General features: G+C 51.0%; 2 protein-coding genes across 9 annotated transcripts in view; one reads left to right on the top strand and one right to left on the bottom strand.

Annotated features, from left to right (window-relative positions):
* Nucleotides 1-555: 555 nt before the first annotated feature.
* TRAF4 (TNF receptor associated factor 4) lies at nt 556-6,005 on the top strand (the record flags this gene model as incomplete). The annotated part of the gene is made up of 7 exons (XM_080630228.1): nt 556-698; nt 3,183-3,234; nt 3,552-3,656; nt 3,741-3,902; nt 4,344-4,505; nt 4,577-4,732; nt 5,373-6,005. The coding sequence occupies 7 exons, from the start codon at nt 556-558 to the stop codon at nt 6,003-6,005; spliced, it is 1,413 nt and encodes a 470-aa protein (XP_080486354.1).
* Nucleotides 6,006-11,033: 5,028 nt separating this feature from the next.
* FAM222B (family with sequence similarity 222 member B) overlaps nt 11,034-26,608 on the bottom strand; it is a 36,974-nt gene continuing 21,399 nt past the window's right edge. For 2 of the 8 annotated variants that reach the window (XM_080629817.1, XM_080629818.1), the window contains exons 2-3: nt 21,400-21,527; nt 11,034-15,247 (exon numbers count right to left, since the gene is read on the bottom strand). In XM_080629817.1, coding sequence (XP_080485943.1) covers nt 13,662-15,247; nt 21,400-21,481 — 1,668 coding nt within the window. In that variant the 5' untranslated portion in view covers nt 21,482-21,527 and the 3' untranslated portion in view covers nt 11,034-13,661. Of the gene's footprint in view, nt 15,248-21,399; nt 21,528-23,290; nt 23,376-26,608 lie in introns of those variants that run through there. The other 6 variants (XM_080629821.1, XM_080629820.1, XR_013958040.1 and 3 more) reach the window with 5 other exon arrangements.

Here is a 26,608-nt window from a genome sequence, read left to right on the forward strand (position 1 = left end):
CGTTGCTGCCCAGCAGGAGCGTGGTACCCCCAGGGAGGGGACACTGGGGCGGTGAGGACAGCCCATTGTGTACCCCCAGCCCGCAGCCAGAGCCCAGCCTGGGCCAGGGGAGGCTGCAGCTGAGAAAGTGGGGTCTGCATGTTGGGCTGGCACTGTATGATGTGATATGGCATGACATGATGCTCCCCAGACTCCTAGTGTGGCTGTGCCCAATGCAGGGGGTCCCAAATCCCTTCCGGAGGGTCCGTGCCCAATGCAGGGAGTTCCAAAGCCCCCGAGGGGCTGTATCCTATGTGATGCTCCCTAGGGTGCCTGTACCCAGCGCGGTGCGTCCCAACCCCCCCCCATCGTAGGTGCTGATGCTCCCCGAGCCCCGGGGTGCCGGCTCGGGGGGGAAGGTGCGGGGAGGCGGAGCCCGTGCGGGAGGCGGTGGAGCCCGGCCCCGGGCGCGGGGCGGTGTCGAGCCGGTTCCACCGCCCCGTCCAGCCCCCGGGCGGAGCCGGGCGCGGAGCGCGGAGCCGAGCGGGGCGCGGAGGAGCGGAGCGGGGCGGCGGGATGCCGGGCTACGACTACAAGCTGCTGGAGCGGCCGCGGCGGCGGGTGCTGTGCCCGCTCTGCGGGAAGCCCATGCGGGAGCCCGTCCGCGTCTCTACCTGCGGACACCGCTTCTGCGATACCTGCCTGCAGGAGTTCCTCAGGTGAGCCCCGGCGTGGCCGCACGACGCGCACCCTTTCCCCTATGGGGTGCCCCGGTCACACCCCGGTCCGGGGCGCTGCAACACGGGGGGTACCGGGTGCTTCTTCCCCCCCGCACATCACTACCGGGTGCTGGGCCCCGGGGAGGGGTGCGGGGAGCCGCGGGGTGCGCAGGACGGGGAGTTCGGGACGGCCCTGGGGATGTCCCGGGGTGGATAAGGGGTTACCCCGTGTTGTGGGGTGCCCCATGTTGTGGGGTGCTGCTGGTTATGGGGTGTTCCGGGTTGAGGGGAGGGGGTGCGGGGCTCGCCCAGCCCGTGACAGCCGCCCCACGGGGTGCAGCGGCCCGTGGCCCCTCTCGGTGAGGAGGAGGAGGAGGAGGAAGAGGCCGGGTGAAGCCCGCAGCGGCGAGTTTCGAGCGCTCGCAGAGATTCGTGTTTAACCCCTTCCCGCCCAGCTCCACTGGAGGAAGCGATCGTACATGCGGGGGGTTCGGCTGCCCCGGTACGGCCGTGCCCACGGTGACCGCGACCCGGTCTGTGTGCACTCACAGGGACCAACGGGACAGGGCCCCTTCCCAAGGGCTTGCTGTTTATCAGCCCCAGCCCAGGTACCGGCCCCGGTGCTGCCGGCTGCTGCCCGCTGGGCTCCGTGCGGTGCCAGGGTCGCACCGTGCGCGGTGCCGGTGTCCCCTGGGACGGGCTTGCGGCGGTGCCGAGCGTGCCCTCGGGGCCCGGTTTCCGCTGCCGCCCCCGGCTGCACCTCGCCCCAACGAGGCGACCTTTGCCCGGTGCGGGGGCCCCGCGGGCACCGTCACCGCGGCCGGTATCGGTGAAACCGGGCGTTCCCCGCGCCTGTGCCACGCAGCTCCGCGCCCTCCCGCACCGTCCCGCGGCGCCTCGGCGCTATCAGCGAGGTCAGACACGGGGGTCCCGCACTGAACCCCCCCCCGCTTGCACCAGACCGGGTTTGGGGATCGCATGGGCTCAGCCATCCCGCCCCACCGCGGTGCTCGGGGGGTGTTTGCGGGGTGTTTGGGGGTGCTGGGGCTCCCCCACCCCATCACCTCGCTGCTCCCCGGCACGCTGCGAAGGTCAGAGGCAAGGACGGTCCCCCCAGGCGCTGCCTCAGCACATTCCCTGCCTGGCCAAGCGTGAGGAAAGGGGAGGCTTTGCTGGGGATTAGGCACTGGCTTTGGGTCGCCGTCCCTCTTTCCCTGCCAGCCTCAGCACCCTGACACCATCCGCGGGGTGCAGGCAGGGCTGGATGCCCCCGGGAAGCCATTGCCAGCCATGGGGCGATGCCATGGGCTCCCCGGAAGGGGCTGGGAGCAGCTCATCTGCCCGGGTGCCTGGTGACTCCCAGGGGAGCACCCGCAGCAAACAGAGCGGGCACACGGATGTGGCTGCACCCCACGGGGTCCCACTCACAGCGCTGGGCTGGATTCACTGCGGGGGGGATGTCACTTTGGGGGCACAGGGATGGCGGTGGAGGGGGTGTCACTGCCCTGTGCCCGGGCATCCCAAGCCAGCACGTGCCAGGCGGCACTGCTGGATCCATTGCACCAAGTCACATCCGCTTGGCAGCTCCGGTTGAGGCCATGCTGGTGCCTGCCAATGGTGTGCAGTGATCAGACATGGAGGGGTTGAGTGCGGGCAGGACAACCTTGTGGCCTCAGCCAGAGATCCAGGGTCCTTGTGCTGTGTCCCAGTGTCCATTGGGAATGGCGCATGGGGTGCCAACCTCATTGGTCCCCGGGCAATGTCATGGGGGCCAGGAGTGATGGTGGCTCCTGGCCAACTGTGTCACCATCCATGCTGCCTGTTTGGCTCCATCCCTGCCTTTCCATCCCATAGAGGTCAGGCTGAGCAGAGCCATTCCCTCTTCAGGGATGGCTCTTGGGATGAGCACCCCGTCCTGGGCCCCAGCAGGATGGGGACCCCTCCAGGACAGCTGCCTGTCCCCATATCCTGCCTCACCTCAGTGGCTGGTGGGGCCGTTTCCTGTGGAGCAGGAGCCCCGGGGCCATGCATCCGGGCTGCACATCTGGCATCCAGCTGTGGCCTCCCACCGCTCCCCTGGGCCCCGGCACCTCGGGCTGTGGGTGCCCATGGTCCCCATCACGGTCCTGGCCGCTGCCACCAGCACCCTGCTGTAATCCCGGGGGAACTGGGGTGGGCAAAGGGGGGGGGGATCGGGGTCCAGATGGTGCCACAGCGGCTGGTCCAGGTCTCTGGGGACCGGGGCAGCTGTGCCCGGCCCGGGGGGGGGGGGTGTCTGGTGGGAGCATTTCCCAGCTCAGACAGATGGAGCGGGATTAGAGCTGCGGCTCCCCATGGGCTGGATTTGGCGCAGGGTGAGCGCTCAGCAATGGAGGGTCATCACCAGCTCCATGGGGTGGGCTGATGGGGACCCTGTGGGACATCGTGGCTGTGTCACCAGTGCAGTTCCCCATCCTGAATGACCCTGACCCTTCTATCTTGCAGTGAAGGCATCTTCAAGTGCCCCGAGGACCAGCTGCCCCTGGAGTATGCCAAGGTGAGCCTGGCCCATGGATGGGATGCGGGACATCCCCATCCCTGTATCCCCCACTGAGAGGCCATCCCCTGCCCGCACTCCCGCCTGGCACAGCCGCACCAGCCTGGCACAGGCACCCGTGCGGAAGCAAGAGCCCTTTGTGCCGCAGAGCCCGGAGCGGAAACCCATTCCTGACAAAGGGAGCTTGTTCGTGTGCCGGCGGGGGGGGATCCGGCCCTGGGCAACGTGCCCAAGGCTCCCAGCCAGCCTGGGATAGGGGTCCCTGTGCCCCCCCCAGCCTGCTTTGGGATGCTGATGCCGTGGTGCTGCTATCCCAGATCTACCCCGACCCGGAGCTGGAGGCGCAAGTGCTGAGCCTGGCCATCCGCTGCATCCACAGCGAGGAGGGCTGCCGCTGGAGCGGGCTCATCAAGCACCTCCAGGTAGGGGCCAGCGGGATGTGTGTGAGGGGTCAAGGGTGCACCCCACAGACCCCCGTTCACCATCCCTGTGCCCCCCTACCCAAGGCCCATCTCGGTACCTGCGGCTTCAACGTGATCCCGTGCCCCAACCGGTGCAGCGCGAAGCTGAGCCGCCGCGACCTGCCCGAGCACGTCCAGCACGGCTGCCCCAAGCGCCGCGTCAAGTGCGAGTTCTGCGCCAGCGACTTCACTGGGGAGGCCTTCGAGGTGGGCAGTGCGGGGGGCAGTGCTGGGGGGGCAGTGCTGGGGCATGGTGGCCATGGAGGGGATGCAGATGGGCAGGGGTGTTACAAGGGGCATGGCCTTGATGTGGGTATCATAGGGGTGTAGCTTGGTTGGGAGGAGCAATGTGGGGACTTAGATGGGCTGCAGGGCACCATGGGGGACACAGCCTGGCCATGGGACATATCCTGGCCATGGGGACACAACCTGGCAATAGGGACACCAGCCTGGCCATGGGGCACCATGGGGGACACAGCCTGGCCATGGGGACACAGCCTGGGTGGAGGAGACCATAGGGGACACATCCTGGGTTGGGGTCACCATGTGGGACACAGCTTGGCTATAGGCGGCATGGCATGGCCGCATCCCTGTCCGGGCTGGCGCATGAGGGCAGCCGGAGGGTGACGATGCTGTCTTGGTCCCCAGGGCCACCAAGGCACGTGTCCCCAGGAGAGCGTGTACTGTGAGAACAAGTGCGGGGCCCGCATGATGCGGCGCCTGCTGTCCCAGCACGCCCTGACCGAGTGCCCCAAGCGCACCCAGCCCTGCACCTACTGCGCCAAGGAGTTTGTCTTCGACACCATCCAGGTGAGATGGGGCCCACAGGGACCCCTCGTCCCAGCTCCTGTCCCTGGCTGACGGCCGCTCTCCACCCCCAGAACCACCAGTACCAGTGTCCCCGGTACCCTGTGCCCTGCCCCAACCAGTGCGGGACGCCCAGCATCGCCCGCGAGGACGTGCCCACACACCTCAAGGAGAGCTGCAGCACTGCCATGCTGCTGTGCCCCTTCAAGGAGGCTGGCTGCAAGCACCGGGTGAGTGCGTCCCTGTGAGCGTCCTTGTGCTGCCCCCATGTGCCCCAGGGCATCCCCATACCTTCCTGCTGCCCTATCCCCTCTGGCGTCCACATTCTGCTCTGTCCCATCCATGGCATAGAATCATAGAATAGTTAGGGTTGGAAAGGACCTTAAGATCACCCAGTTCCAACCCCCCTGCCATGAGCAGGGACACCCCACACTAAACCATGGCACCCAAGGCCTCATCCAACCTGGCCTTGAACACCGCCAACGATGGAGCATTCACAACCTCCCTGGGCAACCCATTCCAGTGCCTCACCACCCTCTCAGTAAAGAATTTCTTCCTTAGATCCAATCTAAGCTTCCCCTGTTTAAGTTTGAACCCGTTACCCCTTGTCCTGTCACTACAGTCCCTGATGAAGGGTCCCTTCCCAGCATCCCTATCCTTGTCTTGCCTCATCACTGTTTCCCTTTGCCACCCAAGTGTCCCCATGACATCCCAACCAGGTGTCCCTGTGCCACCTCTGTGTCCCCACAACATCCCTGTGCCATCCTGCTGCAGTACCACCACGCTCCAATGCCACCTCCATGACAACCTCACAGCATCCCTCTCCCCTCCTGTCCCATGTCTCTGCTGACATTCCCGTTGTCCCTGCAGTGCCCCAAGCTGGCCATGGGCCGTCACCTGGAGGAGAGCACCAAGGTCCATCTGGGCATGGTGTGCGCGCTGGTGAGCCGGCAGCGTCAGGAGATCCTGGAGCTGCGCCGGGACGTGGAGGAGCTCTCGGTGAGCAGCGACGGGACCCTCATCTGGAAGATCTCCGACTACACCCGCAAGCTGCAGGAAGCCAAAGCCCGCAGCAACTACGAGTTCTTCAGCCCCCCTTTCTACACCCACAAGTACGGATACAAGCTCCAGGTCTCGGCTTTCCTCAATGGCAACGGGAGCGGGGAGAGCAGCCACCTCTCCGTGTACATCCGCGTGCTGCCGGGCGAGTACGACAACCTGCTGGAGTGGCCCTTCTCCTACCGCGTCACCTTCTCCCTGCTGGACCAGAGCGACCCCTCGCTCTCCAAGCCCCAGCACATCACCGAGACCTTCCACCCCGATCCCAACTGGAAGAACTTCCAGAAGCCGGGAGCGTCGCGCAGCTCCCTGGACGAGAGCACCCTGGGCTTCGGCTACCCCAAGTTCATCTCCCACGAGGACATCAAGAAGCGGAACTACGTGCGGGATAACGCCATCTTCATCAGAGCCTCGGTGGAGATACCCCAGAAGATCCTGGCCTGAGCCCTTGGTGCTCCATGGGGGGACAGGACATGAGTTGGGCGCCCGCCATGGGGTGCCCCATTTGGTGCTGAGCCCCTGCCTGCCACTCGGGTGGGCAGGGATGGGGCTGCTCCCCCATGTCCATCCCAGGGCTGGGACCCTGCTGCAGCCCCTTTTCAGGTGCTTGGGGGGGTGCTGGGGGGCTGGGACCCCCAAGCCCCTCATGGGGTGCCCGGTCTCAGTGGGGACCCCCTGCCCAGAGCCATATTTTGTAAGCTGGTGCCCCCCGGGAGCACGGTTGTTATTTATTACCCCGGGCCCCCCCTCCCTGCCTCTTGGTTTTGGTCAATAAACATCTCTTGTATTTATTATGGCCGATTGAAGCTCCTTCCTCTGCCTGGGTAAGGATGGGGGTACCCCTTGTGCACTGCCTCCCCCCGGCAATGAGGTGCTCATGGTGCAGCCATTGGGCTGGGGGGTTTGTAGGGGGGTAATCCCTGACCCACATCCTGGCAGCAGACGGGTCAGATGGAGATGGATAACTCAGTAATCACCAGCAATGGGATGTGCTGGGGGTGTCACCAGGCCTGGGGTGCCCTTCAGCCCCCCCCCAGTCTAACCAATTACACCCTTGGGGGGACCAGGGACTCAGTACAAGGGGGTGGGTAAGGGTGGAGGGCACTGGGGGTGTTTTAGGGGGGTCTTAGGGATGTGGTGTCCCGTTCGCCCCCCAATCACCCCAGCGGCAATGGGGGTGTCGCATCTCTGCAGCCTAATCCCACAATTGCATTAGTGCTGCTCCGGCTTAATGTAATTAGCGCCTAATTAGCTGCACCCGCGGCTGGGCTGGAGGGTGGAAGGGGGTAGCGCTGCTTCGGTGTGCCCATATCTCGTGTCCCTCCCATCATCAGCCCGTACTGTAGCCCATTCTGATGCCAAGAATCAGTCCATACTGGTGTCCAGCATCAGTTTATTCTGGCGCCCAGACTCAGACCATTCTGATGCTCAGAATCAGCCCGTTCTGGTGCCCAGCATCAGCCCATTTCGGTGCTCAGATCCAGCCCATGCTGCTGCCCAGGGTGAGCCTGCATTGGTGCCCAGCATCAGCCCCTGCTGCTGCCCAGCATCAGCCCGCACTGCGCTCCCCCTCCTCATCCCCCGGCTTCCGCCCGTGCTCGACTCGGTGGCGCCGCCTCGCGGTGTCTTTTGGTTTCACCCCAGACCCCGCACTCGGGCCCGTTCTCACTTGATTTTGTCTCCTACAGACCTTTATGCTGCTGTTTTACTGCTGTACGAGGGACATCCTCCGAGCTAGGTGAGGGCGAACACATCATCCAGTCCCTGTCTGCATATATCTTACCTTTAGATATATATTTATAGTTTATATATATTATATATCTATACACATATATTGTGCACACATACATATTTGTATAGACATATGTAAATATATTTACACATATATACACACACTGTATAGGAGCTGTCCCATTCATACACCACAGCAGGGTGTTGGCAGCCCTTTGTGCACCCCAATTATTATTATTATTAATATTGTAATATAGTATTGTATTATAATATGTACAATTATTCTATAATAATATAATCACTATTATAGATAATATATTATTATATATTGTATGTTATATATAGTAATTATTACATTATTATTTATATTATATATAAGTAATAATAATAATGAAGGAACGCCCCCTATAATTATTTGTAACCTAAAGGCTTTATGACCTAAAGCTATTGTGGGCAGTGCTGTTGGCTGAAGCCTGTGCAGCACCTCCTGGCTGTGCTCATTCAAAGCCCATCTGAGGAGAAAACCAACCCCAGAGAGCCGAGAGCTGCTCAAAGCCCTGGATCCGTCCCTCTGCTTCCCCTGCTTGGGGTTTATTGCCTTTTCTTTCCCCTCTCCGGTCACTAACGTGGTGTTTGCCATCAGGTGCCGCTCTCCAGTAGCTCTGATGAGCACCACCGCACAGCTCCGTTTATCCCGGCACGTCGCAGCCGGAGCCACGTCTCCGTGCGGTGCCTGGCTGGAAATGTCAACCGGATCTTGAAGCACCTCTTAACCTTCACGTGTTTGGAGCAATTCCCCTGCAAGCCCCTGTCTGCAGAGCAGGAGGAGGGGATGCTCTTAATATTCATGGGGGAGAGGGAGCGATAAAATGGATTTGTTCCTAAAATTAGCCTCAAATTTCGAGTTTAAAAATAAACTTCCTGGGAAGTTGTTGGCTTGAAGGTTTATTCTAAAGGCCCGGCAGCTTTCAGCATGGTCCCTGCTCCATCGGTGAGTATTACACAAGATGCTCAAGCCAGTGGGGTAAGTGTTATTAAATACCCTGGAAATTGAAGGGCCGGAGCTTAGTTTAAGACCCCAACCACACCGAGATGCTCCTGTTTAACTGAACACCAAATCCTTTTCACACCTTACAGAACCTTTGGTATATAGATAGGGAGAATTTTTGGCAAAACCCACTTCAGCTACCGCTCTTCCGGATGTAAATGTAGAGCCCTGATTTGAGCCAATTACTGCCACTCTTCGCCAAGACGCAAAACCAGACATTAATATTAATATCAGGAGAAAAACACAAGAGAAATTTGCTTTCACATCCTTTATTAAACACCTATCTGGGGTCCCTCCCTCCCCAGGACCAAGGGGTTTGAGGGTGGTGAAGGAGAAGAGGTTTATCCAGGCTAAATCGTGGTGTGATTTCATCGCTGAGGCCATCTGAGTTAATGCTTTGTACCCGATTGCCTGGAAATGAACTGAAGTAGATTAAATACTCCAGTAATTTTATTGCAATTTGGCCTTGCTGAACATTGGAAGAGCATCCAAAGGTGGCTGATGTCCAACACAAGCTTCCCCAGCCAAGTCCTGAGGAGCTGATTTCAGTGTGCCCCTTTCCTGTGGCTCCTCCTCATTGACCAGGAGTTCTCTTCAGCTCCTCTCCATCACAAGGCAAGGTGCTGCTGGGTTTTGGCACAGAACACCTTGGGGTGATGCTGACCCCTCAATGTCTGCATCCTTCTAACCCCTACCGTGGTACAGGGAGCTCAGTGTAGGGGAAAAGACCAAACACAGCCATTAAATCTTCAGAAGAAAACCCTGTTTGGCCTGAAGGGAGAAGCTTTAAAAGGTTGGATGCCAGAGGCCTTAAACTTAGTTATGGCTGCAGGTACCTCTGCTCACACAGAAGTCCCCACTGGCTCATTATTGCTCCAGTAAACAGGTCTAACTAACTTCAAAGACAGTGTAAGAGTCTCCTGCAGAAGGGCTTCCTCCTGCTCGGGGGACAGATGAAGATGCTACCAAGATGCTACCAAAGATGCTCCAGTGATCACAGGATAGAGGATTCTGAAGCTCCGTCTCTGTATGGTGGGCAGATGGATGGGTGCCTGCTCTAAGCTGCCTGGTTTACCCCAAAATTCTGGAGGAGCACGTGGAATAAAAATACGTTTCCTAGTATCTGGGAAAAGAGGGAACAGCGTGAAAGGTGCTAACTTGGTGTCTGAAGGATTTTGACACTCCAGCACATAGAGATGGGGTTTGAGCTGCTGTGTCATTCTGGGATGAAAGCATAGACAGAATCAGATGTACAATCACTAGAGAGGGGAGAAAACCTCCCACAGGTGCAGAGGGGTCTCTTCAGAACGCGTCTACAAATGTAATGAAACCCCTTTATAATTTGGTATGATGTTAATAAGCAGAACTGAGCCCATTACACACACTGGCAGGTCAGCACCTCGAAGGACAGTCACTTCTCAGTCCAGCTTTAGCAGCCCTATGTCTCCCTCAGACATTTCCCTCCCGGCCCGGGAAGACCTGCCAAAAACCTCTCCGAGTTCACTTAAACCCCTCCTCCTTTTAGTTGAGCATTTCAGCCCCTTTCTCACTCAGATTTTGTGTATCTTCTGTTTTCCCAGCCCTTCTTGATGCTTTTTTCCAAGAAGGCTGTACCCGATGCATTCATACCGCAGCAACCCATGGAGACCCTTCCCCACACTCCCACCCCATGCACTGCATAAACCCAGCAGAAGGAGCAGAGGGACCAGGTCTGTTTTCCCTGCAGACAAGCAGGAACTGTGGCTGGACCCATAGCACACAAGCAGCAGTGTTTATAATCAGCCTGTGGTTTAATCAAACCCAGCAACAATTCCCAGTTCTCTCCCCAGCAAACATTCCCGTTTGGCTCCTACAGGAGCAGCTGACTCCCGTGGACATGAGTTTTCATGTTGTAAAGCTTAAGGAAAATGCACAAATGTCTATAAAATATTAACTTTGGGCTGTAACAAAGCAGGTTTGGGATTTAACAGCTTCAAAACTTCTGCTGGAAAGGTACATCAGAAATGGAAGCTTCCTCATGGAAGGGTTTAACCCTGCTTTCATGTTTATCCCTCTCAGGATCTATGCAATGTCCACTTCCAGCTGGAGGAACCATCAGAATGCTGATGTTCTGCTAAATCAGTGTGGTGCTGTGAAGGGGAAAGATTTCAGTGGTGATGAGGTGATGGAAATAGCTGAGGAAAACATGTGGCAACACCTTACTCTTTCCCCAAGGAGCAGAACTGTTATCTCCAAGGACCCATGAGGGGAACAGAAGCCTTGTGCTGGAGCTGGAGGTCAGAAAGCTACCAGCCTACAGACAAAGAGACAAGCTGAGCATTGCGTGGAGCCCAAAGGCTCGTGCCAATCGGCACCAGGGAGAACCCAGGGTGAAGATGTGGTCCTGGCCTTTCTCTTTACTTCTATACCAGGCAGTGTGAAATAAACCCATGTGTGGAGCAGAGCACAACTCCTGCCATGCACTGGACCATCAGCCTCAGGCTTGTGCCTCCTGTGCTCTTCCCTTAGGGAGTGACAGCAGCAGGGTTGGATCCCAAAAGTGGCACCTGGGAATGAGGCAGGTCATGGTTTGTGTTTCTCTTTACAGAAGATGTGGTGGGGAAGGAAAAGGAAGGAGGAGCCCAGCAGCACCAGGCTGCTGCTGAAGTGAAAAGGTCGGTTTAAAAGAAAAATCTCACTCCTAGAACAAAAGGCAATATTTCAGTATATTTTAATAGTAAAATGATTCCCATTGTTCAAGCAATGTCCCACCTGGATGAATCTCAGGAGTATTTTTGCTTCCCGGTCCTGCTGCCCCGGGGCAAAGTCTCAGAGGTCACAGCCCTCCCTGCAGAATGATCCCAGAACAGAACGATCCCAAACACCTCCCAGGCCTCAAAACCACTTCCACAAACAGCACAACACGGGACGCCACTCGGTCTCTCTCTCGCAGGAGAAGAGCAGGAGGCAGAGAAATCAGCTTTTAATAACAGTCTGGGTTGAGATTTGCAGCAGGCTACTGAACAGAGGAGATGTCAGTAGTTTATTTAGTAAAAAGGAAAGGATTCAGGTAGCAGAACTAACTCAGCAGGTTAAAGTCATCGCACAGCCCTAGATCGGTTCAGGAGGGAGAGGATGGGGGGAGACGGCGGGGAAGACCGTAAGGGGAGCAGCTTCAGACTCAAACCTTGGCTTCCACTATCGTGTATTGAGAAAAATATTGCATGAAAAGCCTCAGGGTTTTAGTTCTTCCATAGATGTATATTTACCAGTTTTCACAAAGACTGCAGGAATACGATTATAAACAATAAATTAGGACTTCATGTTGCTATCATTTGGCATAACACAATCAGGCAAGTCTTCCTTTTCTGTTTTTAAATATAAGGCAACACAAGCCAACACATAATTTAATCCGTCTTTAGTCAAATTGCTTCACTTTGCTAAAAAGAGTTCCCACTAAAGAACGGTTTAGAGTACACTTGAAGGGATTTCAATAATGCCACAAGTGTACTAACTTACGCAAGGAGTCAGGAAACGTATCTGCTAAGCTTTGAAACCTAAGGAGTTGTTACAGCCCAGGACTACACGTCTAACTTAAAAAAACACAAAGAAATGTCTCCTAATTTCTCCATTTACCAAAAAACTTGGAAAGGATTTCTAGCCACCTAGGACGCCACTTCAAAACTGGTTACTGCTCTTTTTTTTTGTTCTTTTTTCTGTGTTTTTAACTTTTGTATGATGTCTTTTAAAGATTGGGGTTTTTTTCTTTGAAATCATGCTCGTGGAGGAAAAGTTCAAGGAGCAAATACTTAAGGCTTTGTTTGTTTCCAAGGGCTGTGAGGGAGGCCAGTGGATGGCAGAGGCCAAGTGGGTTCACCCATACACAATGCTACTCAAACCCACACTACCAGGCGACATTCATACAGAAATATTACACTTAAAAGTTACAGTGTAGAGCAATAGTTTTTAGCCAGTGTACATATAAAGAATCAATGCATTTACTTTTTTTTATTAATTTTTTCTCTCTTTTTTCTCTTTTTTTTTTAATTTCCAAACTTGATTGTGATCATTATGTTCAAGTATTAGTCTCATTAATAGAGATGAAGAATTTTCTACTTACAAGAAATCCGGCTGTTAGAAAGGAAAAGGTGTGCTGTGGTAACGCTGAGGGGAACAAGATGCTGAGGTCACTCAATAGTTAGTGTCCTACGGTCACCGACTCGACTAGCTGCTGGAAGTGATGTGGGAAAGGAACAAGAGGAGTTAGGCACCGAGACCCTGGGATAAAGGGATGTTAGAAAGAGCTTTGCTAATCCCCAGGGAGAGGAATTGTTCTGTTAAACCTGCTGTGGTTTTCTGAAGGAGAGGAATATGGGACCATTGGTCCCACAGTGGCTCATGAGCAGAGCTTCACAGCAATGGGACCGTGCCACGCTGCCCTGAGCATTGATTATGTTCTCCTCACCCTGAAATACATTTTAGCTACCAAAAAGCTGAACCCTTTTTGGAGTTGTCAGTGGGTCTGGATTCCTTCACACGAGGACAGCCAGACTCCTAGCAGCGAGGGGTTCAGTCAAAGCTAGCTCTTAGGCAAAAAGGGAGTGGGGAAGGGAAATATGATGCAGAGAAAAGGCAGCTACCTACGGCAGCTATACTGCCTCCTAAACCCACCATTCCCACCTTCTCCATACCCTGTCTGCAAAAGAAAGAAGTGTCAGAAATACTTGCCGGAGACTTTTGACTTTGGACAAAGTCTAAAATGACAAAGGTGGGCAAGGAAGAGCTGAAAAGCTTCTTCCTGTATTAATGCCCAAATACATCCCCGTAGCTAGCTCGTTTCAAACACAGGCTTCTTTTTCAATTAAACAGGCCTCTAGACAGTGCAAATGGTCAGTGTTTAATGCATTAATGAAATGGGCTTTCGGCTGAAAATAAGCCCTGCTTCCTGACAAATCCTCTTGCTCTTAATCTTCAGAGGAAATGGAGATGGAAATTTAAGCAGCTACGCTACCTTGCTCTTGATGGAGCTGGTGAAACCCTGCAGCAACTCAACATCAGTCCAGCAAGGAGCTGCTAAGCAGAAGCTGCACAGAAGGGGGTTCTATGGTGAGAAAAGGGCTGTGCTGTGAAGTAGTGTAATGAAATCCTCTGACACAAAAGGCATGTTAAATATCTGATAAAGAGATAGGTAACAAGTAAGCAAAGCTTTTAAATATACAGTATGTCGTCTTCTGATGGTTACTATAATGATCACACAAGTTTGCAAGTTAAAAATGCCTTGCTTATTAATTAAAATTAAGACTAAACCTCTATGTTTTTTTGTCTGTGAAAGTGACTGCAGCCTATCTATACCCTGGGTGTTGAATATGAAGATTTCGACTATCGGTTGGTTCAGGTGCTCGGTTCATGTGAGGCCGATGGACTTTTCCCAGCACGGCCATGCTCTGATCTCTGAAGCAGGACTGCTGGAAGTCCCCACTTAGGTAATCCATGGTCTGCATCACATTATTCTGGCTGGATGGGCCAGCTCCAGCTCTGTAATGAGTTCCTCCTGCACAATCTAGCGGTGCTCCTGCTGGCTGTCCCCCGTGGAAAGGCATGGCGAGGTCCTGGGACCCAGAGCTGTCACTGTTGGGTGTGGGCAGAATGTTATTCCAGATGGGCTGGAAATAGTGCCCATTGGTATATGGCAAGGGTCCCTGCAACCCGTTCACAGGTGGAGAAGGTGTAGGCTTCTCGATGGGGGGCTTCAAGCTGAAGGACTGGCCCATGCACAGTTCTTGAGGGTAGTTTGAAGTTTTGACAGGGAAGCTCTGCCCGGTGATCTCTCTCTGAGGGTGCTTCCCTGCGAGTCCAGCAGGCCCAGCAGCATCCCCACACATTTGCTGCAGATGTGCAAGCTGGTGCTGGTTCCACGCAACCGATTTGATTTCGTTCTGGTACGCAGGTGGCACCCTGTTAATATTCACCATGGGCACATTAACAGAGGCAGGAGGAATAGCAGCAGCAGCATGATCTACAGGGTTAACTACACAGGAAGGCATGGGTGTAGGGACATTGTGAGTAGATACCCTGGTACTTGCATTGATAAGCAGGTTGCGACTTATAGGGCTGGGGTTTGCAATCTGTCCCTCACACACTGAGGTAGTGCTAATGCCAGCTCTGGCCTGGCAGAACTGGTTAATCTGGTGCACAATGCTGCTCAGGTCCGGTGGCTGGTTCTGCTGCAGGGTGGCAGCCATAGAGAGGGGAATGGTTGAGGTAGACACGGTCACATTCGGCGGCGCGTCTGCATCCGGCATCTTTCTGCTTCCATGTAAACCCGGCTGCAGCAAAGGATTTGGGGGGTGCTGCAGAGTCTGGTGTGCCATGGTCTGAGGATGCTGCAAGCCCTGAGGCTGCTGCATGTTCTGAGGGTGCGGCAGCGCCTGCGGCTGCGGGATCCCCTGAGGGTGCGGTAAGCTTTGTGGCTGGGGTATACCCTGAGGGTGCTGCAAAGTCTGTGGCTGCGGGATACTCTGGGGGTGCTGCAAAGTCTGTGCATGCTGGAGAGCCTGCTGGCGAGCAAGCGCCTGGGGGTGGGTTAAAGTGCTAGGTGCAACGTAAGGGGTGGAAGGGGGATTCATCATCGCTTCCGGCAGCAGACGCGTGCGTGTCCCGTCAAAGTCTTTGATAATTCCTTTTGCTGGAGATTTGACTATCGCCAGGAGGCCTGTTTTGGTGGTGGCCTGAGATGGGTAAGGACTGTACCTCTGGCCCGAAGTATCAAGTCCGTTCACAGTACGGCGTATGTGTTTCCTCTGGGGAACCTTGACGCTGTTTGGAAAGATTTTTATAGTCAGTGGGTTGTTGGCGACCTTCTTAGCATAAGCATCCAATTCTGCTGGGGTAGGATACTGTGCAGATCTCATTTTCTGTGTAGTGTCCCCTGTGGAGAAAAGGAAAATCATCAATACTGATCCTGGCAATCAAAGGATCAAGCCCAGGGCAAGACAGTTGCACAACAAGAGTAGAAAGTCTCCAAGGAATCAAGAGGCAAGAACCTCATCTTCCCAGACCAGCGGGTCATGTACCAGATGCCGCATTCCCTTTATTACCTGGTGACCAACACAAGCCCCAGCTCAGCTTAAGGCAAGACCTGCCTATGGGAGCAAAACAAAAACTGTTTTCATCAGAGTATGTTTATAGTTGGACAAAAACAGGTAACGTGCTATGAACATTGGGTTGTCTCCAGCCTGAAATACTTCTTACAGCTTGTGGTAGTGGCCTACTTTCTAGTTTCTTAATTTAAGGCTGCCTCCCCCATGGCTCTTCAAGCCATGCTCAGTATCTTTACCATGTAATTGAAAATCAGAAAGTTATGAATTAAACATTAAACCCATATAATGCTGAGGTGGGAACCATACTGTGGTGGGCTGGCCCTGGCTGGACTCCAGGTGCCCACCAAAGCTGCTCCATCATTCCCCTCCTCAGATGGACAGGGGAGAGAAAATAGAATGAAAGGCTCCTGGGTTGAGATAACGACAGGGAGGGATCACTCAGCAGTTACCATCACAGGCAAAACAGACTCGACTTGAGGAAATTAGTTTATTACCAATCAAATCAGAGTAGGAAAATGAGAAATAGAAACTCAATCTTTCCCCCCCCCAGCCCTCCCTTGCTGCAGTCTCAACTTCACTCCTGATTTTCTCTACCTCCACCCACCCAGTGGTGGAGGGGAACTGGGGTTGTGGTCAGTTCATCACACATGGTCTTGCTGCTCCTTCTTCCTCAGGGGAGGACTCCTCACACTCCTCCACTGCTCCAGCGTTGGGGTCCCTTCCTATGGGACACAGTTCTCCATGACCTTCCCCAGAGTGAGTCCTTCCCATGGGATGCAGTTCTCCATGAACTGCTCCAGCGTGGGTCCCTTCCATGGGGTGCAGTCCCTCCATAACACACTGTTCCAGCGTTGTGTCCCCCATGAGGACACAAGTTCTGCAGCAAACCTGCTCCAGCGTGGGCTTCCCACAGGGTCACAGACTCCTTTGGGCATCCCCCTGCCTGATGTTGAGTCCTCCATGGGCTGCAGGTAGATCTCTGCTCCACCATGGGCTGAAGGGCACAGCCTGTCTCACAACAGTCCTCACCATGGGCTGTAGGGGAATCTCTGCTCTGGTGCCTGGAGCATCTTCTCCCTCCTTCTGCACTGACCTCAGTGTCTGCAGAGCTGTTAAACTCACATATTCTCATACCTCTCTGGCTGCAGTTATGCAGTTTCTCCCCCCCTTCTTAAATACATCATCCCAGAGGTGCTGTCGCCACCACTGATGGCTTGGCCTTGCCCAGCAGCAGGTTCCTCTTGGTTCCATCAGGCACAGAGGAAGCTTCCCACAGAAGCTATCTCTGCAGCCCCCCCCGCTACCAAAACCTTGTCATGGAAGCCCAGCACACATCTAAAGCCCTTCAGCTCAAGCCTCCATTTACATCTGAGTTCTCTTCTAGATGCTGACATCTGAAAGCACTTTGAGTGTCTTTTTGTCCATTAGGAAGCCCTTGTCAGTCCAAGTTCAGCAAATGGAAGGAGGCTCCACATGCATTATTTTATGGCTTGCAATTATTTCTTCAGCACGGCACCTTGCTAAGGACAGCATCCTCATATCACACAGCAATCTGACGTGATATCCTCACAAGATTAAAGATATGCTACTGCCCAGACACAGACAAAAGACTTGTGAAGACGGGTGTGAGGTTACTCTGGTTTAGCAGATACCTACCTTACCCACAAACTCCAACTGCTTCTGGAAAGAACTTTAGACATTCAGGGAAATGCTTGTGCCACTCTTGCTATAATCACATTCCAAGCAGAGCTGGGCCATTCCACTTCTGCTTCTCTTAACTGATTGCCTCCAAAAGACTCCTGAATACATGAGTACCAGCCATTTCTCTCTGCATCCTGCAGCTTCCAGTCATCACAGGTGAGGGAGAGCAGCAATACTCTTAAGAGCACTCACTTTCAGAAAGTTAAGGGTCAGAAAATGGATACCCAAAGAAAGGATAATTATAGAAATGTTAAAAGTGTCTTTTGTGACATAAGCAGCTTTGCAAGCAGGCTGTCCCACAGCTCTAGCACAGCATGTACCACAGCACCAGTTGTACTCTTACTCCCTGTGCTGTCCAAACGCCAGCATTCACCACCCTTTCTCTTCATCAAAGGAAATGCTCATTTGATATCAACCTGAACGTCCCCTCTGTTCATATCCCTGTACCTGTCGCTGCAGGCAGGCAGTTTATATCTATCCTTTTGAGTGAGCTCCCAGTGGAGAGAAGAGCTTCGGAATGGCATTTACCCTCCCTCAAAGGCAAAGCCTTCACGAACTCCTGACCTTTCATTCTTAGCACTGTCCATGCTCATAAAGTTCTGTTTCTTCCCCAAGAGATGACCCTTGCAACTCACCATCAGAGGAGAACCACTGACAACAGACAAAGGAGCCCACATTTGTCTGTGTAATGGTTCATGTTATGCTCGCGGCATTGTCACATAAAGCTTTTATTTTCAGATGAAAAATTAAGCAGCTACTTTAGGACACCTTCACCACCAAAATTTCTCAGCCTGGTTTACATTTCCGTAGGCATATTGTCAAATGAGCTGGTAAACAATAAACAGATACAATAAATATTCTTTCACTGAAGGACCCATTCTGTTATACAAACTACGATGGAAGCTTTTAGAAAACAGCTAAAACATCAATGTTTGAACAGGCTGCAGCTATCAGTTGCAACACATCTGTAATCCCAAATCTGGAAGCGCTCCTTCCTCTGATGAGGGAAAATAACCCCTCAGTTAAACTTAAATGACGCACTAACATCCAGTTTGGCATCCTACCAAACGGCAAACCATCTTTTAAATCCCATTCATCACTTCAAACAGCGCCCGTCTTGAGTACAGCTGAGATTATGCTCCTTTTACTATGAACTAACTCAGTCATTCTACTCAGGCCTGAAGGTGATGTATTTCTGAGTGTCCCAAAGTGCTGCTTGAAATGTGCTTTGCTAGTAGTTCCATAGGCAAGATTCAATGACTGTAATAATTAAGGAGCAAAAAATTAGGAGAAAGGTATTACGGGGTGAGCAAGAGTCAGAGTATCCCCTACAAACCAGTCAAAATCAAGTAGGTCTGGTAACTAAGTGAATGGAAAACCTGCCAGAACAGACCAAAAGGAAATGCTGGTATTAGAATATCCTCATCATTCGTGTGCAAGAATTCAGGCCATAAAATGATGAGGCAGATGGCAGATAAGAAACTACATTACGAAAAGAAAGGGATGAGCTCCACAAAGCTACCTAATGGTAAATCCCGGGCAGAATACTTTTGTTGGAAAGTAATTATTTCATATGTAGTGTAAGGTAAAGCTGTGTATGTGAGCAATTACCCCAGTAAATTGGTGAGCTGCAAGTTCACACTCCTGCTAATCCCGTGGCAACCAACTCATCTGGTCACAGCCCTGTGCGCCTCTCACCGCTGGAGCTATTTTTATCATGAAATGAGATTTCTCTGCCTCACCTCAGCACCAATGTAACGTCTTTTAAGCGCATTTCACAAGAAGGCTTTAAACCCCACTGCTTTTAGAAGCGCCCACGGTTAAATTTTCATTAACGTTAAACAACATACAAACAGGTTTTCAGGATCCCTACCCTAACGAGAGCATCTGCGCTCAGATAAGCCAAAACCCGCCGTGCCCATCTTCAGTGCCAGCCTGCTCTTTTCTCTTCTGTCCATCCATCCATCCATCCATCCATCCATCCATCCATCCATCCATCCCTCCATCCATCCCATCCCCCTCAACAAGAGCTCTCCAAGAAGCGCCTTTCATCTTGACTTTACAGCACTGTTTAAAAATCACCCTGTCTTACTCAGACCTTGCATCACTGCTTCTATATCCAACAGCAACTGCAGGAACTGCCCAGTCTGCATCCCGATTGACTGGTCAGGTTTCTACTGGAGTCACTGAGAAATCCCCTGTGTGGATAAGGATGAATTCCAGGGGGAGCCTTTCCTGTGATGCAGGCTGGAATTCAAAGCAAAACACTGGAATTGGAAGTCCTGTAGTGATCAGTTTGAAAGGAAAAAATATGTGCATATTAACCTTCAAAACTCCCACTGCACAGACCAGCTTTAAGAAAAAAGCCTCTTATTTGAAAGTGAGGAGAAAATAAAAGCTAATTGAGCTAATGTGGATTTCGAAGCATTAATAAAAAGTCTAATCTGGAAAACTACACTTAAAAATTATGAATACAAACACTGTAAATCTGAATAAAGGTTATCATGTGGAGTTCTGTGCCTTTCATAAAGGCAATAGCATGATCATTAAAGCCCACTTCCAACCCCCCAAAGTCACAAGTCATTGTTCATTAAAAATGCTCATTAAGTCAGCTCTGCTTTGGCCAGGGGCTAGACTGCTTGTGCATATACAGTATGGAGAGAAATGCACCAATTAATCTTACACACATCTGCAGCAGGGGTGAGCAAGGTCTGTAAAAGCAGTTTCATTTTCCATATAAATCAGAACAAACTGGCACAGCTGAGCATTCCCACTGCCTGCCAGCTACTTTATGTCCTCAATTCTTTCAAATGCAGTACCCGGAGCTCTTCCCTAAGCAAGATACAGAGATGCTTTCAGCACGGGGATAAGCAGTTCTCAGAAACAGCATCAGGTACCATCAGGTTAAGAAACTGCCCATGTATCAGCATGTTGCCTTGTAAAGGTGTAATTAGGAAATACCGGATTTATGCACAGCTACCCTCACATGAACCTCAACAATTTGCTTTCAGAACTAAGCTTTCTGATCCACCAAAAGAAACTTCATGTGATGCAAGGACCTCGGCATCTTTTCACCACAACAGCCTACCTTTTGAACAAGCATCGGTCAGTAAAGCTTGAACTGGAAATGGGAAAGAGAAAGGAGAGGTGCCCAGTTTCATGTCACCTAAGGAAGTCCTTTTGTGAGCAAAGATTTTTACTATTGCTGGAAGTGTCATTACAATTACCAAGCCTGTGGAGTTGGCATAAATGCTATGCAAGTGCTGAGGGGGAGCACATGTGTACATGAACAGTGTCATTCACTTCTGGCAGGACCGGCACTTTGAGCATGTCACCTTAACTGCAAAATTATCTTACCTATTTTCATCACAAGCCTTAAAATACTAACAATTTAGCTACAACTGGACTGTAAACTGCTTGGGTTTTAAAGAACAATGAGTCCATCAGCAAACTGAGGGTACAGAGATCTCCCAATGTACATATCAAACAGGACAGCCAGGTCACAGCCCTAAGAGCCAAGTACACAGATCTTATGTAGAAACCTTGGTATTTCTGCAATTTCAGCTGAACAATCAATGTGCAAAAGAGGAGAGACAGAGTAAGATTTAACACAAATCTTTAGCCAGCGACCTTACATTCCCAAGTGTAAGTTGCTCTAAAAAACACTACTACACCCATCAAAAAAATGACTGGAGGTATCAAAAAAGGATTCTCAGAGAACTCTGCAGACATCTTTTCAGAGGCACCAAAGAGATGTCAGAAGATGGAAACTTTGAACTTTAGTAATTTGGGCTAGATCACTAATATTTGCAGTATATGCCCCAGGTGTGTAGAACAACAGAGCTGCTGACCTCAAAAGGTTTGCATTAGCCTGATCCAACTTTTATTGGTTTCTAGGAGTAATTAAATGACTGGAAGTGAAAAAGAGTCAGGAAAAAGTTGGGTGAAAAAGCTAGTCAGCTGGCACACTTTTAGCACAAAATGTTTTCAGCAAAGAGGCACGAATCTCACAGAAACCTCACTTGCATTTCATCTTGCTGTGGTTAAAATTAACCTTTATAAAGCCAGGAAAGGAAAGGTGGGGTGAGAGCTTGCTGCACACACGTGAACCTCCACAGCCATTTCTCAGAGCCATTATTGATGGATGCCTTGAAGGCATAACAAAAGAAAGGCTCTAACATTAAATAGTTTTTCCACTGTACCCTAAATGTTTATGTCAGAGCTGTACCAGAGCCAGATTTAACAGTTAACCACATCCTGCAGACAAAACGTCACTCACATTTCTGAAGTCCAGTGTTCATCTGCGTGTAAGAAAGAAGCTGAAAGGAGAGGTCACCTGGTCCTGGCAGACAGGCCAGCATGGCAGACAGGCACTAACACAACATGGGGCATTCACTCCTCTGCACACTGCAACAACAGAGAGACAATTCAAAGTTATAATACAAGGAGGAACAGAGAAAAGAAAGTGGCAAAGAGCCATCCCTGGGTGAAGGCCTGACCAAGCACAGATGTGCAACCGCAGCTCCAGTCCTTCCTGCATCTCATAATGGCAATGGCCATGCTTCAAGAAGCGGGTCACCTGCAGGGTTATAACTAAAATAGCTGTCTCACTCTCCTCTGCTGCTTGACACACAGAGGATAACACATAACTCCATCCTCAGATTTCAAAGGTGGTTGTTACGAACGGTACAGAAACCACCATCACTCATTTGCACTGTATTGAAATGTGCTGGCTATCTACCAAGCGTAGCCAAAGCAAGTCCTCTGGAGAAATCCTGTCAACTGCTCTTTTACATTTAATAAAAAGGCACGGCATGCATAAATTGAAGGCAAAGTATGCAGCACTCTGCCTCGTGGCAAGATTAAGCTGCATGCTACAGCTTGTAATTTCTGTGGTCCATTAGGCTGGAAGATGAATGGCTACAACTTCCTTCATTTCATAGGAGACTCGCTAACCTGGGTTAGACAAACAGCCAGACGTGCCTCCTGCACAAAGCAGCTGCAGAGGTGCCACCAGCCTCTGCTGCAGAGGTCCAGCATTTAGGAAATCAAACCTCAAAACAAATGCACAGAGCTCTAAAGCCCTTTTATATATAAACACCGAATGGCTGCCCTCATATCCCATCATCCGTGTACAAAGAGGGGGGGACTCTCAACAAACCTCACTCAGGCTCAAAGCCTCCCAGCTACAATTATGGAGAGATATTTAAGGTGGAACAAGGTCTCAAGAGGCCTCCTGGTCCAGAAGCCTGCCCAAATCCCCTCTGCCACAGCCACTGGGGCAAGCCACAGCCGGACACAAGCACTTTAGAAAGCTTTGGGAAACAGGGTGGCTGAGCCAAACTGGAGAAATCAATTGACTTCTCTTCTGTGCCCACGCATTGGTGCTGCTCTACAGGGAGTACTTCTGCCAAAACTCCTGAGGTACAGCTAGAAAGGCCTTGGGGTTTGTTCTATGACCCCCAAGACACGGCAAGAGTTGAAAGCTTCAAAAGTCATAGGCTGATTTAATTTGAGTCAGTTTCATAAACCCCAATTCAAGCAACTGGGGAGGCATTCAAAGACCGAAAGATGAGAAACACAAAGCTCCACACTGGTGTGAGAAGCCACAGAGGCCACTTCTGAGTCACGCTGCTGAGGACTGCACAAAGAACATAAACCCTTCGGATGACACCTGATGTGGCAGTCAATGCTGCGTCCTGGATAGCCCCACCACCTTCATGCTCCAGAAAGCTCCAGAATCAGACTTCTCTACAGGGATGTTTTAATGACTTTAATTTGAAACTCAACCTCAGACCACCCAAGGAATACTTGCACCAGTGCAGCAAAGAGCACGGACTTAAAGCTTTCCTGTAGCACACCAATTACTCGCTGTGTAGAATTCATTAGCTCCGTGTTTACATCCTTGGTTCAACATCCAAAGGTTGATTAAACCAACGGCCAACAAAACCTCACACAAACATTAATTTATAAGAACTTCTGCATCTTCCCTGTGTGAGAGCTCTCAAAAGCTGAGTGTTGCTAAGTGAGCCCGCTGGGTGCCACTGAGACTAACAATTAAAAATAGGTTTGGGCACTGAATGTCAGCTTGACAACTCCAAGCTATTGCCCATTCACCCTTCCCACTCAGAGCAACAGCGACTCAGGGCTGTGAGAAACAAACACACAACCTCAGCAAGCTGTAGGGTCGACAGCTTAACCACCAACATGTTTACATCATTCTCCATGTCATTCCTAGGAGGCAGTAACGATCTCCACCACCACAAGTTGAAGATATGCAGCTGTAAAACCTTGTGACAGATCTAAACCCAGGTTTTCTTCTCATCCTCTGTAGGAGGTGGAGTTCTTGGAGTCTTTCAGAAGGTGCTCAGAAACGATGACTGAAGACCTGTCACATCCACAACTTGAAGGAATCGCTTTAGGAATTGAAAAGTTGGTCAACCTTTACAGATGAGATTCATTCACCACTCTAAGTATGCAGTGTTCAGTGCAACTCTGCAAACAGCCAGTGGGCAGCAGTTTCTTGTCCCAAATCATGCCCAGCACGACCAAAAAGACAAAATGAGAAGCCAGCTCCTTTTTAATCAGAAGACAAAAGCACCACATGTTGCCAGAGCTTTACCTGGGTAAGCAACAGAAACACTCACAGTCAGCAAGAAAAAAGAGTCACTGTGTTTTCCTTTTTGCTTCATTTCATCAGCTTCAGAAGACTGACAAAAACAAGACCTATTTCTCAGTGAAAAGCAGACAAACAAAATTAAGAGCCTTCCCTGGAGTCAGAAAACCATCAGGTCACACCATTCTCTAATACTCACCTAATATTCATACTCACCTAAACATCTACCTTTTCCTCCAGTAACATCTGACGCCAGGCTAGGATTACTTCCCATCCCTGCACAACCAAAGCAGCTCGGTGCCTACAACATTACTTAACTGATGACAAGTTTGTGTGCAGCCCCAACAGAGGGAAACAGCACCGCACTCAACGTGCTCTTTGACTGAACAAGCAGCATTTCTGACAGTGAGATCCGTGGTGGGTTTGCTCACCTGCTCCGTCATTAAGGCTCATTACAGCCTCAACACTGTGGCTCTTGGAGTAAGCCTCTTCCTGAGAGGCTCAGCGCCACAGACACAGCAATAAACACAACAAGGCACATTAGGAGAGAGAGCAAGTGATTAAAGAGTGGCCACAGCATTCAGCTCGGAAGAGTTGGGCTTCAGTGATAAGACACAAGTATTTCCTTGAAGGTCAAAACACGTATTTACAGGAGCTTTAGTTCCAATACAGACAATAATGTTTTAGAGAGGGTTATAAAGGCAAGTTGTTCCTGCAGGCAGATAATCATTTTAGGTGATACCAAAGGTTCATAAGGACTGGGATGGCAATAATAATTTAAAAGAAAATACTAGACTTATAATTTTAAATAGAAGCATAATATCATTCTTTTAGCTTGATTTGCAATATGCAAATCGATGCCACCTAGGTCACTGCCAATCATTAAAAACAGAAATCCAGACTGCTATAGAAGTGCTGACCTTAACTCCATCACTGAATCTCATAATTAAAACCCTGCTCCAATTTCTGTTCTCTATGAAATTAATGTGTTTTTCAAAATCAAGATCTCAGTATTCAAAATATCTTCACAAACAAGCCCATTCAGGTTTTTATGGTAAGAAATTATTTGACATATATTCCCTTTGAGACACTCAGCACCTGACTGCTACTTTCTCACTGGCTCTTCCTCTTCAGCACAAGCTATCACAGACAACTCCAACATACCACCCAGCTAACGTGAACTGAAACCCCCTTACACCATGTTTGGGATTGAGGTGAACACTAATGGTCATCCCAAACAGTTGATACTCACAGTCTCAGGTCAACAGGGGTCTTCACATGAAGGCAGCTTGGCCCATCACCCCCTCCTGCGCTTGGCTTTATTGCTTCTAATTAGTCCAGAGTAGGAGACAAACTGAACTTGGCCCGTCAAGACCTCTCACTAGCAAAGCTGGCTTCACAGCAGCAACTTGTGTAGGCATCAGCACCTGCAAAGCTGCCCCAGTCCCTCCAAGGATGGGTGGATGTTACTGGGGGAACTGGAATGGATGTAAGGAGTTAGGAACCAAGGGGGTTTTGCACGTACCAGGCTCAGTAAACCAGTCAGCTGCAAACTGGAAAGCAAGACCAGTAGGCTTTGGCACCCACCAAATGTGGCAGCTGTGAAACCCTTACCTTTAAAGTCCTCAAATTGTATTTTAAACTGATTGTGTATGCTGCCAACCACAGCCCAACGAGCTCTGTCTTGAAAGTATATATAAAGTAGATTTCTGGAGGAAAACAATCATTAGATGGAATAAATAAATAAATACCCTGCTTTGAAGTGATCTTAATCTAATTTGGCTGCAGGACAGAATTTTAACAGCTCATGTACTGCAGGATGCTTTATGAAATAGTTAGCAGGTTTAGACACATGAACAGAGGGTTTTTTTTTTTCCTCCTAAGATTTATTAATCATCAAATCAAAGCATGTTAAGCTTAAGAGGGATTTGCAGTGCTTGGGATTTGCGGGTTACTGTCACTTCCCCACCATGACTGTTATGGTCAGCCTTACCTGCACATCAGGGTCCAGGCAGCAATGTCCCACGCACTGGTTTTCAGAGTAAGTCCTATCACCACCAATGCTCACCAGGCAGGACAAAGAACTCACCTCCACCCATTGCCCAGGGACACCCTTTCTGCAGAGCTAAGAATCAATTACAGTAAAATTTACCATGATACTGCTTTTCTGGACTAAAAAGATTTATTATTTTCTGCCTGATATTCAATGTTTAGCATCGCTTCTGCCAGAGCCAGGGCTCCCCAGGCCAGGGGGTTCTTTTACAAGCTAGAGTAAAACCTAGGTGTAGAGCAACGTGGTACTCCTAGGAAACTTCTAACGCTCTAACACAGCTTTATCACTATATAAACAGACCACATATGCAGAGCTATTGCCAAGTTTTAGCTACGCCAGTCTCTGAAGCTCCCAAGAGGCCTTACAGGGTAAGCACACAAAGGAAACACTCCCTGTAAACCATCCTGGATCGGTGAAATACAGGAAGCTGAGCTGGTTGAGACGAAAGCAAGCTGCTGAAGTCTAAAGTCAGGTCCTGAACGTAAACATGCATGTTTGAAATTCCACGATTAACTGCAGGAATTGTTGACAAAGCCTGGGGCCGGGAGGAAGCAGGAGCAGCCACCTCCACACAAAAGAAAAGCTCCAAACTATTCCAAGTTTCCACCACCCTGGGGTCCCATAAGCCATGTGAGGGTTGTTAAGCACTTGGAGCTGGCTGATACACTTCACTTCTCCTTATTCCCAAGGTAGTTCCATGAAGTTCCATAACAGCCAGCGGGATTTACAGCGCATGTGGCACGTTCCAAGTTCAGCATAACATAAATGCTGCAAACAAAAAGCAAAACTAACTCTGGTTGTGAAGCTGCTTTGGTACAA

This window comes from Psittacula echo, assembly GCF_963264785.1.
Source record: "Psittacula echo genome assembly, chromosome: 15".
In the NCBI taxonomy this organism is placed as follows: domain Eukaryota; kingdom Metazoa; phylum Chordata; class Aves; order Psittaciformes; family Psittacidae; genus Psittacula; species Psittacula echo.